Raw genomic sequence first — 14,901 nt, 5'->3', positions numbered from 1 at the left:
TAAACTGGAGTGGGAGAATCTTTGCCTGGGACTTGTTGGGACAGAGGCTGATTTGAGCAGACAATTGCCCCAGAGAGGAGGCATCTTGATTGGACTTGAGGAACTCCCCGTACCTTTGGATCGTCCCAACAGCAAGGGGGAACGCTGAAACTCATTCTGTATTTTTTTCTGCACATCAACGACTCATTTTACGTGGGCTTTCTGCAGAAAAAATAATAATACTATAAAAATAATAATTTTGCTGCTGTCTCTACTTTACAATTTGCACATTCTACTTTTGAACCGGAAGAATTCAAATTGTCATTTCATCTTATTCGAACCATGGAATTTGGGTACCGGCGAGAGCTCAGTAAGTACGAAGACATCGACGAGGACGAACTCCTTGCCTCCCTCAGCCCGGAGGAGCTGGCCGAACTGGAGAAGGAGCTGGTGGACATCGACCCGGACGACAACGTCCCCATCGGCCTGAGACAGAGGGACCAGACGGACAAGACGCCCACGGGGACCTTCAGCCGAGAGGCCCTGACCAAGTACTGGGAGAGCGAGACGCAGAAACTATTGGAAGAGGAGCGAGCAGGAGGAGGAGAAGGGGGAAGTCCCAAGCCGGTCAGTGTGGGTGATAACATGGATTTGTTGTTTTGGGAAAAATGTGGAGAAATAAGTTTGTAATTCTCCCTGCAAAGATGAAATATGAGGAATGGTTTAACCATGTAATCCTCTATACTTAGTAAACTAATACTTAGTTGACCAGGCTCTGTACTTAATTGGTCCACTCTTGTTTCCATCTACGTCAAATCTCACGTCGTGTGAGGTTGTCGATCAGCTATTTTTGGCAAATGCTCCCCCTAGCTAAGGTTCAAGAAAAGGCAGTAACTTTAGACGAGACGAGATACTTAAAATCGTGTCAAAGGTCATGTTCAGTCGAGACACAGTTTGTAAATGTCTCATCCCAAATGTATTGTTGGGAGGGACCAGGAGTCACTCAGCAGCATCCATAAAAAACGGACAATAAAGAAGGCCTCTCAAATAGTTGAGGACAACACACACACCCTCCATAACCACTACGAACTAATGCCCTCAGGCCAGCGATACAGAGCATCAAAACTCACTAAAAGGGGCTCAGCTAGCTTTGTGCCCACCTCCATCAGACTCTTGAACACCTAGGCTGAACCCCCCCCCCCCCCTCCTCGTTGGAATCCTATAATATATAATAATATATTATGCTTTTAAGTAGTTTCTCTTAAAAAGTTGTTTTTATGATATTTTATATAGTAACTGTTTGTGTGTACTGTGATTTCTGTTGTCTCTACCACTGCACAAAAGAAGTTTCCGAAAGAAAAAATAAAGTTCTTTGAAGTTGATTGTATTAACATACTCTACCATGGAAAATCAACTGACTAATTTTAAAACGTAACTGAAATCCAGGACGAGGGAGAAGAGGAGGAGTGTGTGACGGAAAGCAACAGCGAGGCAGAGGACGAAAAAGACGGAGGGAACGAGAAAGAGAAGAATACGTGCACAGGCGGAAAAGAGAAAAAAGAGGACGAAGAAGAAGGGGAAGAAGTGGAGAGTGAGGAAGAGAGTGAGGAAGAAGAGGAAGCAGAAACAGAAGAGGAAGAGGAGGAGGAAGAGACAGAGGACAATAAAGTGAAATCCGAGCCACCAAAGGACTCTGGCGTGCCACCACCGCGGGTCAGCACCCCCCAGACGCTCCTGAAGCCGCAGAGGGCGGAGCCTCAGAGGCTGCTGACTCCGCCTCCTCCGCCGGCCGACGCTAGCACCGACGGCAACCCCATCGTGGTGGACGACGCCCTGGAGCGAGTCCTTAGCAACGACCCTGAACTCACAGAGGTCAACCTCAACAACATCGATGATATCTCACAGGTAAGACAGCTGTTGTCTACCATCCGTCTCAATGTTGTACCGTAATGTCTACTAAAGGCAGTGGTTCTCAAACTTTTTCATGTCAAGGATCCCCAAATGAATATGGGTTTCACAGATCTGCTCTCTGATCTCTCAATCCATGTCTGTCCATATATGTGATATGTTACAGTAGTACATATGAGTTTTGATGAGTTTTGATGAGGTCAGATCAACATATGTAATGTCAGAACAGGTCAGTTCCGTATGGAGATCTAAGGGTGGCAGCGGGGGCAGTGTCTTGAGTGTACAGGGTTTGATGAGGGCCCAGGTAGGGCCGGGCCTTAATTTTCGGAACTCTAATTTCCGTCGGTTGCCGGGCGTGGCTGCACAAATAACTGGGGCAGGCCCCGTTTAGAGTTTAAATGGACAGGTATCAGTCAAAAGGGAGACATCGAAGAACCTGGCATCCCTATTTTGGAAATGGGGCTTTTAAGTGGTAACTTATTTAATTTGTGGTCTCCCCCATTTTCTTTTTTGCTGGACTGACACCTCTGGCTGAGACACCCAGGGAAGCATTCTTCAACACGTGGCTTGTGCCAAACCAAACAATGAAGCCTGTAAACCCCACCCACATCGCTGTGAACAATCTGGGACTATACTATTGTCCAAGTGGAATTCATTATGAAGTTGTTTGAAGTTTAAGTGCTCTCCAAGAAAACAGCCCCCCCCCCCCCGCCCATTGTGGAGTAACTAAAATTACCTTAAAAAAAGTGAATGGAAGATCAGTGAGTTTAGAAACCACACACACGCACACAGCACAGAGTTCACACATTCTTGGAAGACTTTGTAGTACATTATTGAAAGGTCTATGAATCATAAGCCAGTCCCCAGTAGTGTTATTTACAGTTGGAATGACAGTGTGTAGGAGGAAGTATTAGGTACAGTGTGAGGCTCTGTCGGGTAGGATCTTAGATAGGCAATGGGGTATCCGGAGAACTCGCAGTTTACCAACTCGCCGCGATTTAGTGCCTGCAGACTGGATTACCAGCCAAGGTGCCTGAGCCATGGCCCAGGCCGGCAATGGTTGTTTTAATTAATTTACAACCCCCCAGTTTGTAACAAACTATGATCCAGTTCGGATTTCAAAATCTCCCATTATTATTTAATTTAACTTAATTTGTAGAGCCTTACCGATGCCAGATTTTCATCGGGGACCATGATGGTTGCAGTTTTGGAGTGTCCTAGGCCACCGATTATGGCGATATCTTGGTGCAATGAAAATTGTCTAATACATTTCAAAAGATTTGATCAATGTTTCTATTTTATTTGTATGGACTCCCCTTTTGTGTGTCTGGACCATAGAAATGCACGGCACACTGGCGCTGCCCCTATAGCTGCCGATACGGATGACGCCCAAATAGTCAAATAAAGGCTGATATATCGACCAAACTGATATATCGGTCTTGCTCTATTCATTTGTTTATCTACCTCTACTCCTATAGGAAACTCTGATCCGGTTCTCCGAGGCGCTGTGCTCCAACACGCACGTGAAAGTGTTCAGCTTGGCGAACACGCGAGCCGACGACCCTGTGGCGCTGGCCGTCGGCAAGATGCTGCGAGAGAACGCCTCCGTTGTCAGCCTGAACATCGAGTCCAACTACGTGACCGGGAAAGGTGTGATGGCGCTGGTCCAGGCCCTGCCGGGAAACAACACCCTGACGGAACTACGCTTCCACAACCAGAGACACATGTGTGGAGCACAGGTCAGTTTGACACAATCATTGTCATTAGGCATTTAGCTGTCCACTTGCAGGTTCCACGGTAAATACAGTATATATAGGCCTACTGTATTTACAAGTATATATATATATATATATCCATCCATCCATCTTCAACCGCTTATCCGTAGTCGGGTCGTGGGGGCAACAGCTCCACCAGAGTGTTCCAGACTTCCCTCTCCAGAGCAACATTAGTGACTTCTCCTGGGGGATCCCGAGACGTTTCAAGGCCAGTGAGTCGATGTGTTTCATCCAACTGCGCCTTGGTCTGCCCCGGCTGACCAAACAATCTACAGCAATGATTACTAGGCTTTGCCTTTAACTTAAATAAAAAAATGCAACTTGTTTTAACCAAAGAATCATTGATAAGGGTTCTCTTTGTCAAGGATACTAGAACCATGTTACAGAGTATTAATAGAACTAGAACACCGTTGGGGGTGATCAGGTGTGATCAATTGGCTAATAAAGGGAGAGGTCGTGCATCATTGTGATGTCAGACCCCCAAAAACACGCCCAGGGGGGGGCGGCACGATTCCAACAAGCCCATCCCCGTCCAAAACGGTTGAGAAATGGCCGACTGACTGACCGTCGGACTTACCAACCGACCGTCGGACTTACCGACCGACCAGCAGACTTACCGACTGTCGGCAATAGTCGGCACCCTGACTCTGTTTGACCAGAATCGAACAGAGCCTTAATGAATTAGTACATCGGTAACATGATGACAGTAAGGAAGTAGGGAAGGGGCCCGAAAGTAGTAAGAGTTATTCTGTGTGCATAGAGCCTATTGCATCCATCCATCTTCAACCGCATATCCATAGTCAGGTCGCGAGGGCAACAGCTCCAGCAGAGAGCTCCAGACTTCCCTCACATTAGTAACTTCATTCTGGGGGACCCCGAGGCCTTCCCAGGTCAGTTTGCAGCCATTCTTTTAGTAATTGGACCTTGACCTTTCTCTGTGCGACAGGTGGAGATGGAGATGGTGAAGCTCCTGAGAGAGAACCACACGGTGATCAAGCTGGGCTACCAGTTCCACCTGCCTGGTCCCAGGATGAGCATGACGGGCATCCTGACCAGGAACCAGGACCGCCAGAGACAGAGACGTCTGCAGGAACAGAGACAGCAGCAACAGCAGGGGGCGCCAGATGGAGCCACTAACCTGCGCACCACTGCACTGGTAAATATGTAATCAAACAGACTTGGTCCTTTAGAGAAGGATATATGTCAAGTATATTCATATACAATACTTGACAAAGACTGTGAGGTCGAAACGTTGTATTTTCACGTCTTTCTCAAGTATATACAGTACTTGATAAAGACCATGAAACGTTGTATTTTCAGGTCTTTGTCAAGTATATTCATATACTTTTTTTTTTATATATATTTTTGCGGCTTACGCCTTTTATTGATTTTTTGAAGGGACAGACAGTAGGCTGACAGGAAACGGGAGAGAGATGGGGGAAGACATGCAGTAAAGGCCGTGTCGGGCTCGGGAGTCGAACCCGCGGCACACTGCGACTGGATTACCAGTCGGGTGCCCAGACGGTTACGCCACCGCCTGGGCGATAGTATATTCATATACTTGACAAAGACCATGAAACGTTGTATTTTCTGCCTGCCTGTCGCTAAATAAAGTTTGGAGCATCTTAAAGTGAGTTGCGAGCCCCTGCTTTCTTTTTATTGTTTACCGTTTCTACAGTTTTGGCTCAGCACCAATGGAGGATGTGCGTTACATTTCTCTCTCTCTCTCTCTCTCTCTCTCTCTTGTTCTTCACAGAAGGGAACGCACAGCTCATCTCCCCACAACTCTCCGAAACTTGGCCGCTCTGCTCCACCCGCGAGGAAAGACACTCCTCCCGCTCCTCTCCCTCCTCCCCCGCCTCCTCCTCCCCCTCCTCCTCCACCTCCCCCACCCCCTCCCCCGGCGCCTCCCTCAAAGAAGAAGAAGAATAATCCCACCCGGAAGATCGCAGAGGTGATCCGGGCGCACGAGGAGGAGGTGGGCACGTGGGCGCCGGCGCCCAGGGCGTCCAGGGGGAAGAAAGGGAAGAAGAAGGCCAAGAAGGAGAAGGTCCAGGAGGAGACGAGCAGCATCCTGAGGGAGCTGAAGAGCACCCTGAGGCCCGTGGGCACGCTGGAGGAGGCCAGCAGGCCCTCCACCCCGCTCAGGTCCACTCACGACAGCCTGATGGACTCCATCCGCAACAGCAGCATCAGGAGTCTACGACCGGTGAGAGGAGAGTGGGTGTGTGTGTGTGTGTGTGTGTGTGTGTGTGTGCGCACGTTTTCATGTCAAATTGGGTATTAGGCTGCGGACCCCCATCTGAAAATAGCTGAACCACAGTAGGAGAAAGGGAGAGAGATAAATCTTGTGTGTACAGTTAACTAAGAGTAAAATAGATTTTTGTTCTTCTGGCTTCTTCAAACATTACAGCATCACAAGTATTGACAGTAGACCAATTAAAGGGCAAAAAGTCTAGGCTAATAAAAATAAGGCCGGTAATAAAATACATGACACAGTACATAATGAACATTGAACTGTGCATCACATGCAATTGTGATGGCAATGTACTGTAAATGTACTGTACACATGGGAAAAACTGGCTTAAGGTGGAAAAATGGAACTGTGCTGTGCATTAGGTTATTTTCCCTGGCTGGACCATCGACGTCTAAAAATGTAAACATAGTAATAGCATCTAATTTAAGATCTGATGGAGAGAGAGAGAGAGAGAGAGAGAGAGAGAGAGAGAGAGACAGAGACAGCGATAGAGATAGAGATAGAGAGCGCATGTGTACATCCTTTGCATGGCTTCCACGGGCGGCACATGTTACACCCACTGCCACCCGGCAGCTTTGTCCTTGAATGTTGGCATCTACTCAGGAAAAACCTCTCAGTGTGAATCAAAGAGATAAGAGAGCCATCTGGTTGGCAGTAGTGACACAATAATGAATGACAGAGGGAATTGAACAATGAGATCGGTCCATTCCTACATTCCCTGGCCATTGTCAACACCATCCAACAACATCCTCCAGAGAGGGTGGCTGCTTGGTGACCTGATGGCTGGAATAGCAGACATACTGTGTAGGCAAAATCTACTAGAAGACTGACTGGGTGGAATGAGTTATTTTTAGGGCCAGGCAGATATATCGGTTTGGCCTATAATATATTAGGCATTATTCAGTGTTTTTGATCGGCAATCCTACAGTCACTGGGCTGTATTTTGCGTGTCTTAAGTACCAGGTCTTATTCCCTAACTTGAGTAAACTAAAGACCTGGTGGCGTGATCTTTGGCCAAAATGGCATTGATCACGCCTCCAGGTCTTTAGTTTACTCAAGTTAGGGAATAAGACCTGGTACTTAAAGGGATTGTGACATTAAAAAAAAGGTTTTGGAATTGTTCTTATTTTTTGTAGGTTTTCTAATCTCAATTGCACCCAAAAAACATTAACTTTTAACATTCAGTAGATGTTCTGTGATCTGGGGTTTTCTGGCTCAAACAGGTGCTCTGATTTGCCGGCAGTAAGTGACATCACTTACTGCAAATCCCATATTATGTCAATGGGATTTGCCAGCAGATGTCACTGTTTCACTGTGTTGCCTGTTTTCATTGTAGCTCAAAGGCCTTCCAAACCCCAAAGAAAACTTCAGACCACAGAAAATCCACTGAATGTTCAAAGTTCAGGTTTTTTGGGTGTAATTGAGGTCATAAAACCTAAAAGAAAAAAGAAAAAGAAAAAGAAATGAAAATGAATGTCATAAAACCTTTAAGACACGCAAAATACAGCCCACTGTGTCCCCATTAAAAAAAATATATAATGTATATTCTTCAGAGGTGACACATTTTCAGAAATGTTCACAAATAGATAGAGCTTACAATGTGTCACAAAATAGATTTTGCACTTTTTGACACAATATCAGTCAAATTTAGTTTGCGTTTGTTTATACATTATCTTTTCTATTAACATGTTGTAATTCTTGTCAATTTGTATTTTCGATCCTCAATCTTCTGTAAAAAATAAATAAAATAAAAAATAAAATAGAACATAAGTGTTCCTATCACGTTGTTCCACTAGTACACGCTCATGTTATGGTGGAGTCCTTGATATTAAAAAGTATGAAAACCACTGGTCTAGGCCTCTCCAAATTCAGGATCAGCATCGGGCACAACAATCTGGCACAGATCGCGCTCTAGTTATTTTCCAGCCTGGTCTCCAGGATAATTAAAATGATGGCTGTATAACTTTAACAAGTGCTTCAGCTACCACCGTGCCATCAGTGCCATCAGAGGTCATTATAACGTGCACGACACAAAGCCACCGGATTGTGAGTCATCGCTGTGGTTATTGGCTCTTCTACTCTGGACCACCAACTAGAAAGTAAACATGCCAGCTAGTAAACAGATTTGTTTAAGCCTAGCTAAACAAACACCATAGCGTTCATACAAAGTTGAACACATCTAATCCAACGGTGCGCTCGCACCTCGCTCGTGCCTCGCCGATTTGCTCACGTGCCATAATTGCATTTGAGCACGCGTGTCCTGAATTTCACACTTTAATCTCATGGCTTGAGAAAAACTGTATAACCATACAATTTACAGGTGTGGGAAACAAAGGGGTTATGTATGTTGGCCATTAGCAGCCTGGCAGAGACACAAATAGACTGACTGACTGACTCACTCACTCACTCACTCCTCATTGTTTAAACACTCCCGTGCGACTGTACAGTCACGGCAGAGTCTTTGTATGGGCATTGTGACGGCACCCCATGGGCCTTTAGTCTACTCTGGGGTTCTGTGTGTACGGCTGTGCCTTTAACCAGTCCATTGCAGTGCTGGATTGGAGGGTGGAGCCAGAGGTGATTAGTGGAAGGGGAGACACCTGGCCAGTGTCTTCAAAAACACTATTTATGAGACCTGCTCTCATAATGCTTCAGATCTCCATTTATCCACAGCCTGCAGGAGAGCATCCTTATTCAATAGTGTTTGTTTGTTTTGGTTACAAAGCATGCCAATTTAAGTTGGAAACTTTGATTGAATTAATACATTTTTCACCTAATGTAAATAAAACATAACTGGATTGATCTCCGGTGTGGTTTCCCCCTTTTTGTGACGTCCTCAGAGCCAGCCATAACAGCATACAGAAGCTGAACATAATGACAATCAGATATGAGAATGAAGGGAATCACAATGTAAACAGACCACATAACATTATACTAGCAACAGAGCCGTTCCAAGTGAACCACTAGAAAGTAGGCTACAGTACAGTTAGTGGGTTTACCACAACAAACACACAAAGCTTATGTTTGGATCATACTAATCCTATGTTGAATGTAATCCTCTCCTACTCCTTCCTATTCCACTGAACTGACCAATAAAAATAGCCTAATACGAGCACCAGGCAGGTGCATAATGCACTCCTCAACTTCCAGTGGTGGGAAAAGTACTCAAATGTTTTACTTAAGTAAAAGTATCAATACCGCAATGTGCAAAAGTAAATGGCCGGAATTAAAAATGTACTTGAATACAATACAAAAGTATTGGTATCAAAAGTACTATTTATGCAGAATGTCCCATTTCAGGTTTTCATTTACAAATCTTTTGAAAATAGCAGATCTACAAGCTCACAATGTGTCGCATCGTGGTTCTCAGGGAGCTCTGGTGGCGCAGCTGTTCTATCCTAACATGTTAACATTTACAGTACGTTCCCCTGGTGACCAAGGTCTAATAATAATAATAATAATAATAATAAACTTTATTTATAAAGCACTTTTCAAAAGAATGTTACGAAGTGCTTTCCAATACAGAATAAAATGCAGTGCAGTAGAATAAAACAAGTAAACAGGTGAACACAAAATCAATAAATCAAGTGAAAGCCACCGTGAACAGGTGCATTTTTAGCTGTGATTTAAAAGAACTCAGTAGGCTAATGTGTCTTAGGGCCTCTGGTAAGGCATTCCACAGCTTAGGTGGACGGGCCGAGTTAGGGCCCATTCATACTCCTATTTTACCGCTGTAGTGCCGAAATGATTTCAGCTCATCAGAAATTGTCAGTAGCACCGAAGAGCCGACTTTAGGACGGTACCCACCCACCCCCGAACCTCAAATGACGTCACATTGTAGGCTCTACAGAGCCGAACCGACTTTTATTCGGCTCTAAAATAGGAGTATGAATCGGCCCAAAGCCCGGTCACCCATGGTGATGAGCTGGGTAGCCGGAACTTCCAGGAGAGCCTTGCTTGCCGATCTAAGGCTACGCGTTGGCCTATGAGGCTCCAGCATATCTTTGATATAGATGGGGGCCAAGCCATGTAGTGCCTTAAAAGTGATAATTAATTCACTAAAATCCTTCAATCCTAAAATGAACAGGCAGCCAGTGGAGGGATGGCAATGACAGGAGTAATGTGGTCACGCCTTCTGGTCGGAGTTGGTCAGTAATCTGGCTGCTGAGTTCTGTACCATTTGAAGACGGTTGATAGTTTTATTGAGTCCGGAATAGAGTGAAAGCATATGGATTACCTTTTCAAGGTCAGAGAATGAGATAAATGATTAGATTTTTGCTATATTACGGAGTTGGAAGAAACAGGATTGTACAACCTTAGTCACTTGCTGATTAAATGATGAACATCACGCCTAGATTACGGGCTACACCTTTGATGTTATTGGACAGGTTGCCAAGCTGTGACTGGAAGGCGGGATGGAATTTGGGGGGCCAAAGAGGACGATGTCAGATTTTGAATCATTAATGTACAACAGTCAAACGGTCAAAAGCAAAAAAACTTTTACAGTATACATTTATAGTTGCCATCAGTGCCTCCTTAATGCTGATATGCTTTATACTTCTACCTGGGCTACATCATAACCAGGAAAACATCTGTGCTACGATGGATTTATCTAAGACTGGGAGATATCAGCCTTCTGGCGTTCAGTCACACAGTCAATCTGCCACATGAGTTGCAGTGTGTTGGTGTGTTCAACTATGTTGAACTCCACACTAGACACCTCTGCATGCATTGGCTACTCCCGTTCACGTATGTGTGACCATACCCTTTAGACCAGTGGTTCCCAAAGTGGGGTCCGGGACGCCTAGGGGTCCTTGAGGGAGTTCCAGGTGGTCCCCAGCTAAATGATAGGTAGGAATCAAATGGACCCTTGTGGGTCTGTAACTCTGAGAATGTACAAATGGAACCAAATTGACCCGTCAGAGTTAAATTAAGTTTCATCTCTGGGGTCCCAGAGATAGAAATGCCATTAAATAGGGGACTGTAGCCTAATTCATGTCAAACCGGGCCCTAGAGCCATAGAAAATCTTCTTTTATGGGGGTCCTTGGCATGTATTTTCAAATGGGGGGTCCGCAGGCTAATGAGTATCATTTTGGGGGTCCTTGATATAAAAAAGTTTGGGAACCATTGCTTTAGAGAGCTAAACGACAAGGCAATTAACGTTAAGAGATGCCCCGCACGAAATATCTGATATCTGACAGGGCAGAGGGTCATCACCAGCCCTTTGTCCTCCCCTCCGGGAAGCTCCGGCACGGCTTCCCGGAGGGGAGGACAAAGGGCTGGTGACGACCACCGCTCTGCTCGCTCAGATAGCAGATATTTCGTGCGGGGCATCTCTTAATGAGGCGGGAGTTTTATTTGGTGCCGGTGACAGTGTCGAAGGTGTGTGCACGCGTCATCATCTCATGTGGTTTGAAAACGGCACAATCTGTCAGCAGCCAACAACACTGTGGTATCTATGATTACAATGCTTTTACTGCTGCGGGGGGTGGAGAGGGGCGCCAAGCACGGTGCATGCTGGGATGTTAGAGGGGAGGTGAGAGGAAGGGGGAGGAAAAGAAAGGACAGAGATAAATGGGAGAGAGAGAGAGAGAGAGAGACAGAGAGAGAGAGAGAGACAGAGAGACAAGATAAGTATTTGTCGCTATACTTAAACAGGAACACGCAGTGAAATGTTGATGGGACATATTCCATGCAGAGACTGTTCTAACACAAGATAATACAAATAAAACTCCAAAATAAAAAACAAGTACTGTATACAGGAACAACGGCAGTATAATAAACCTCCTTTACACAGGTACACTACACAAATATCACTTAGCATCAGTGTCAAAATGTGCAAGAGCAGAGTGAGAGAGACAGACAGCTGAGAGGTGTATGAGAGAGGGATGACGGGAGAAGAGAAATAATGTGGATGTCAGCTGGTGCCCTCAACCGAGAACAGATTAAAAGAGAGGAGGAGAGGGATGGACGGAGACAAAGAGGACAACCGGGGTGAGTGAGGACATGACACCCACCACTCCGCTCATCCATGCAGAAGAACTATTTTGGCATATAGAACCAGAGTATGACAATTAAAGTAGATTAAATGGGCCTGCTCTCAAAAAATACGCTTTGATCATTTGGGGGGAGTGGACCCCTTCCAAAAATCTCATTCTCTCCCATTTTTAGAAAAGGAGAGAATGGGTGGTCAACTCGCCGGTTGCATTTTCCCTTTATGAGATGAACAGCAGGAGGGAATAAATGGACTGGGTGGTGGAGGGAGAAGTGCAGGTGGTTTTCTATCCCGCCGTGGGTACAGTACAGAGTACAGACTGTACTGGTCCGGGGGACCACATGAGGAAGTTCCAGGGGGTCCCCAGCAAATGTACTTATAGTAGCCTATTATCAATCTAACCCTATTTTATAGGCTATTCAAGGCTATTCAAAAATAGCTAAAATAGCAGGAACATTTTTTTAATTTAGTTTTAAATCATTTTCAGGTCAACGGACCCCCAAAGTTATATGTATTTGGGCACGGACCCCCACCTGAACATGGTTTGGGCGGTAGGGACTAGTCCCTTTGGGGGTCCGTTGACCTGAAAAGGTTTAAGAACCTCAAACTTGCTATTAATGAGCTCAGACCTTCTGGTTTCATTTATTTGTTTGGGGGGTTTCATGGCGTGCCGGGTCGGCACGGGTTGGTCTGTGTGTGTGTGTGTGTGTGAGCTAATCTCACAAACCGCTGCGCCAATCAGCACAAAATGCTGTATACACACTGCCACGTGTCAAAGAATTACCTTTTTTTCCCCGTCTATCCATCCCCGTGTATGGTCCTTATGTAACCCTAACCTTAATGTTTTCTCTAGCCTTTGGCTATTAGTGATACAGACCGCGTGTAACTGCTTCCTATATTGCTTCAGCAGGTCTTGCTATGTTGCTTACAATGGAAAATCATCCCTGCCCTCCAATGCAGGGGTCTCCTAGCTGTGACATTCCGGCCACTTAAAGCAGTTATTTATAGGAGCGCCTCAGTGGAACTCTGATAAGTGAGATGCAACACGTTTCCACAACACGCACCAACAACAAAGCTCTTAACCACTTCATCTGTTGAGATGCATGGACAGTCTGGAAGGAGATGATGAGACCGCATAATGAAGAGCTTAAAGCAAGTAACATTTCACAGTTTAAGACCTGAGGCTGATTCTACAAAATGCTAAATCAGTTCTCACACTTTCAGACGCTTTGCAGTTTTAATGGGTTAAAAGGTTTAACTGAAACCTTGCAAACATCAAAAAAGTGACAATTACAAAAACGTGTAGTTATTCAGTGAATACAGCTCAAATTTGTCGAGACAGTAGACATCTGGGGCATGCAGTTTCAACTCCCACAACTCACAATGTAATCAACAGGGGTGATATGCAGTAGCCTGGGTTCCGGCCTGATTTGCTGCGTATAGTCATTAGCAGTGACTAGTGACCAGTGATTAGCGCAGTGAAAAGCACCCCATGCGTGCGTGTGTGTGTGACATGACAGAACATAGGCATTTGCCTAGCTGGCTTGCCTGCATGTGCATAAAAACGGCCCTGGTGATATCTACACGCCGATCTGAGAAAATATCTGATTACTTGTCGTATTGTCAGCTTTAAAAAAAAAATCCACCTGTAGACAAGTTTGCTTGGGAGCGTACCTATGATCCCCAGGTTACCCCACTTACCCCCACAAAAAAGGTTCTATGTTCCCCGCTTACCCAAAAAAGGTTCTATGTTCCCAGGGTTCTATGTTCCCCACTCAACTAAAAAAGGTTGGGGAACATAGAACCTTTTTTGCAGGACGGGAGGAGTGGGGAACATTAGCCTGGGCACCATTCCATTTCGGGTTCATGAACCGGTCGGGAGCGGATGATATCGCTACGTCATGTTGTAGTATTGTTTTGTAGTCAGCAATCTTCCGGAACTTCCTTTTCCCTCCCTTTTTCTAAATAAAAGCTACAGGCTACGAGAGCTTTTATTGTTATTCTTCCGGTTTGAGGGAAAAGGAAGATCCGTTTTGATTGTTCCTGCCTGATGACTACAAAACAATACTACAACATGACGTAACGATATCATCCGCGCCCGACCGGATGATACGGCACTTTGGAACAGAGACCAGGCTTTCCTACTATTATTACATAGGGATGACCCCCTAACGGTGTCTGTTGAAACTGACAGGTCTGTTGTGTGATGTTTTCAGGTGGAACTGCCGCAACACCTCAGATAACGAACGGTGGACGAGGAACCTCATTGGTCAATTTGTTACCGTGGAAGTTTGGAATTTGAATAGTGGGACTATGAAGAGACCAAGCAGTTGCCAACAACGATGGCAGGACAACATGAACAAAAAAAAAAGACAAAAGAAAGAAACAAATTTGCACTGAAATAATGTCTTTACATTTAAAGAAAATAAAGCATATTTATGCTTATTAAAATGTCATAGTTTGAATTGATTATCTCTGAATTTGTTTACCATTACCTTTTCTGTGAATTTCCTTGTAAAATTGTACATATTTTGAGTTGTTTGGTGAATTGTTTTAAGTCATTAAAAATACAGCTATATGTGGTGTTTTTATTCATTCTCATCCAAATTGATTTACATGGGAACTGTACATTTGTAGTTTTAAAAAGGGTATCTTTGAAAAACAAAAAAAGGTCCCGCACAGTCACACTATCAGACACTTGCCAAAATGTTGCTCATTATTTGGTCGATTAGACCTTCACCGGGATAAGGATAATGAAAAACCTTTAACAATTAATATTGCAATTTCTTTTGGGACAAATCGTAGATTGACTGGCCTATAAGTAGCCTACACCCTACATGCACGAGCGTCCACACACACACACACACACACACCTAAAGTCACACTCTTGCAAACGCAGAGGGAAACAAAATTTGGCATCGACCGGGTTAACGGTGCCGGAGATTAGCTGTTCACAGACGGAAGGACGGACGGAGTGCAAAACATA

General features: G+C 44.9%; 1 protein-coding gene across 1 annotated transcript; it reads left to right on the top strand.

Moving 5' to 3' along the window:
- The first annotated feature begins 43 nt into the window (after positions 1 to 43).
- On the top strand, positions 44 to 14,493 carry lmod2b (leiomodin 2 (cardiac) b). The gene is made up of 6 exons (XM_083757583.1): positions 44 to 606; positions 1,426 to 1,884; positions 3,366 to 3,626; positions 4,609 to 4,818; positions 5,419 to 5,871; positions 14,132 to 14,493. The coding sequence occupies exons 1-6, from the start codon at positions 322 to 324 to the stop codon at positions 14,156 to 14,158; spliced, it is 1,695 nt and encodes a 564-aa protein (XP_083613709.1). The 5' UTR covers positions 44 to 321; the 3' UTR covers positions 14,159 to 14,493.
- Positions 14,494 to 14,901: the final 408 nt, after the last annotated feature.

Source organism: Protomyctophum parallelum, assembly GCF_964188405.1.
Source record: "Protomyctophum parallelum genome assembly, chromosome: 22".
Taxonomy (NCBI): Eukaryota; Metazoa; Chordata; class Actinopteri; order Myctophiformes; family Myctophidae; genus Protomyctophum; species Protomyctophum parallelum.
Note: the sequence above shows the minus strand (reverse complement) of the source record. Positions and strands in the feature narration are given on the sequence as shown.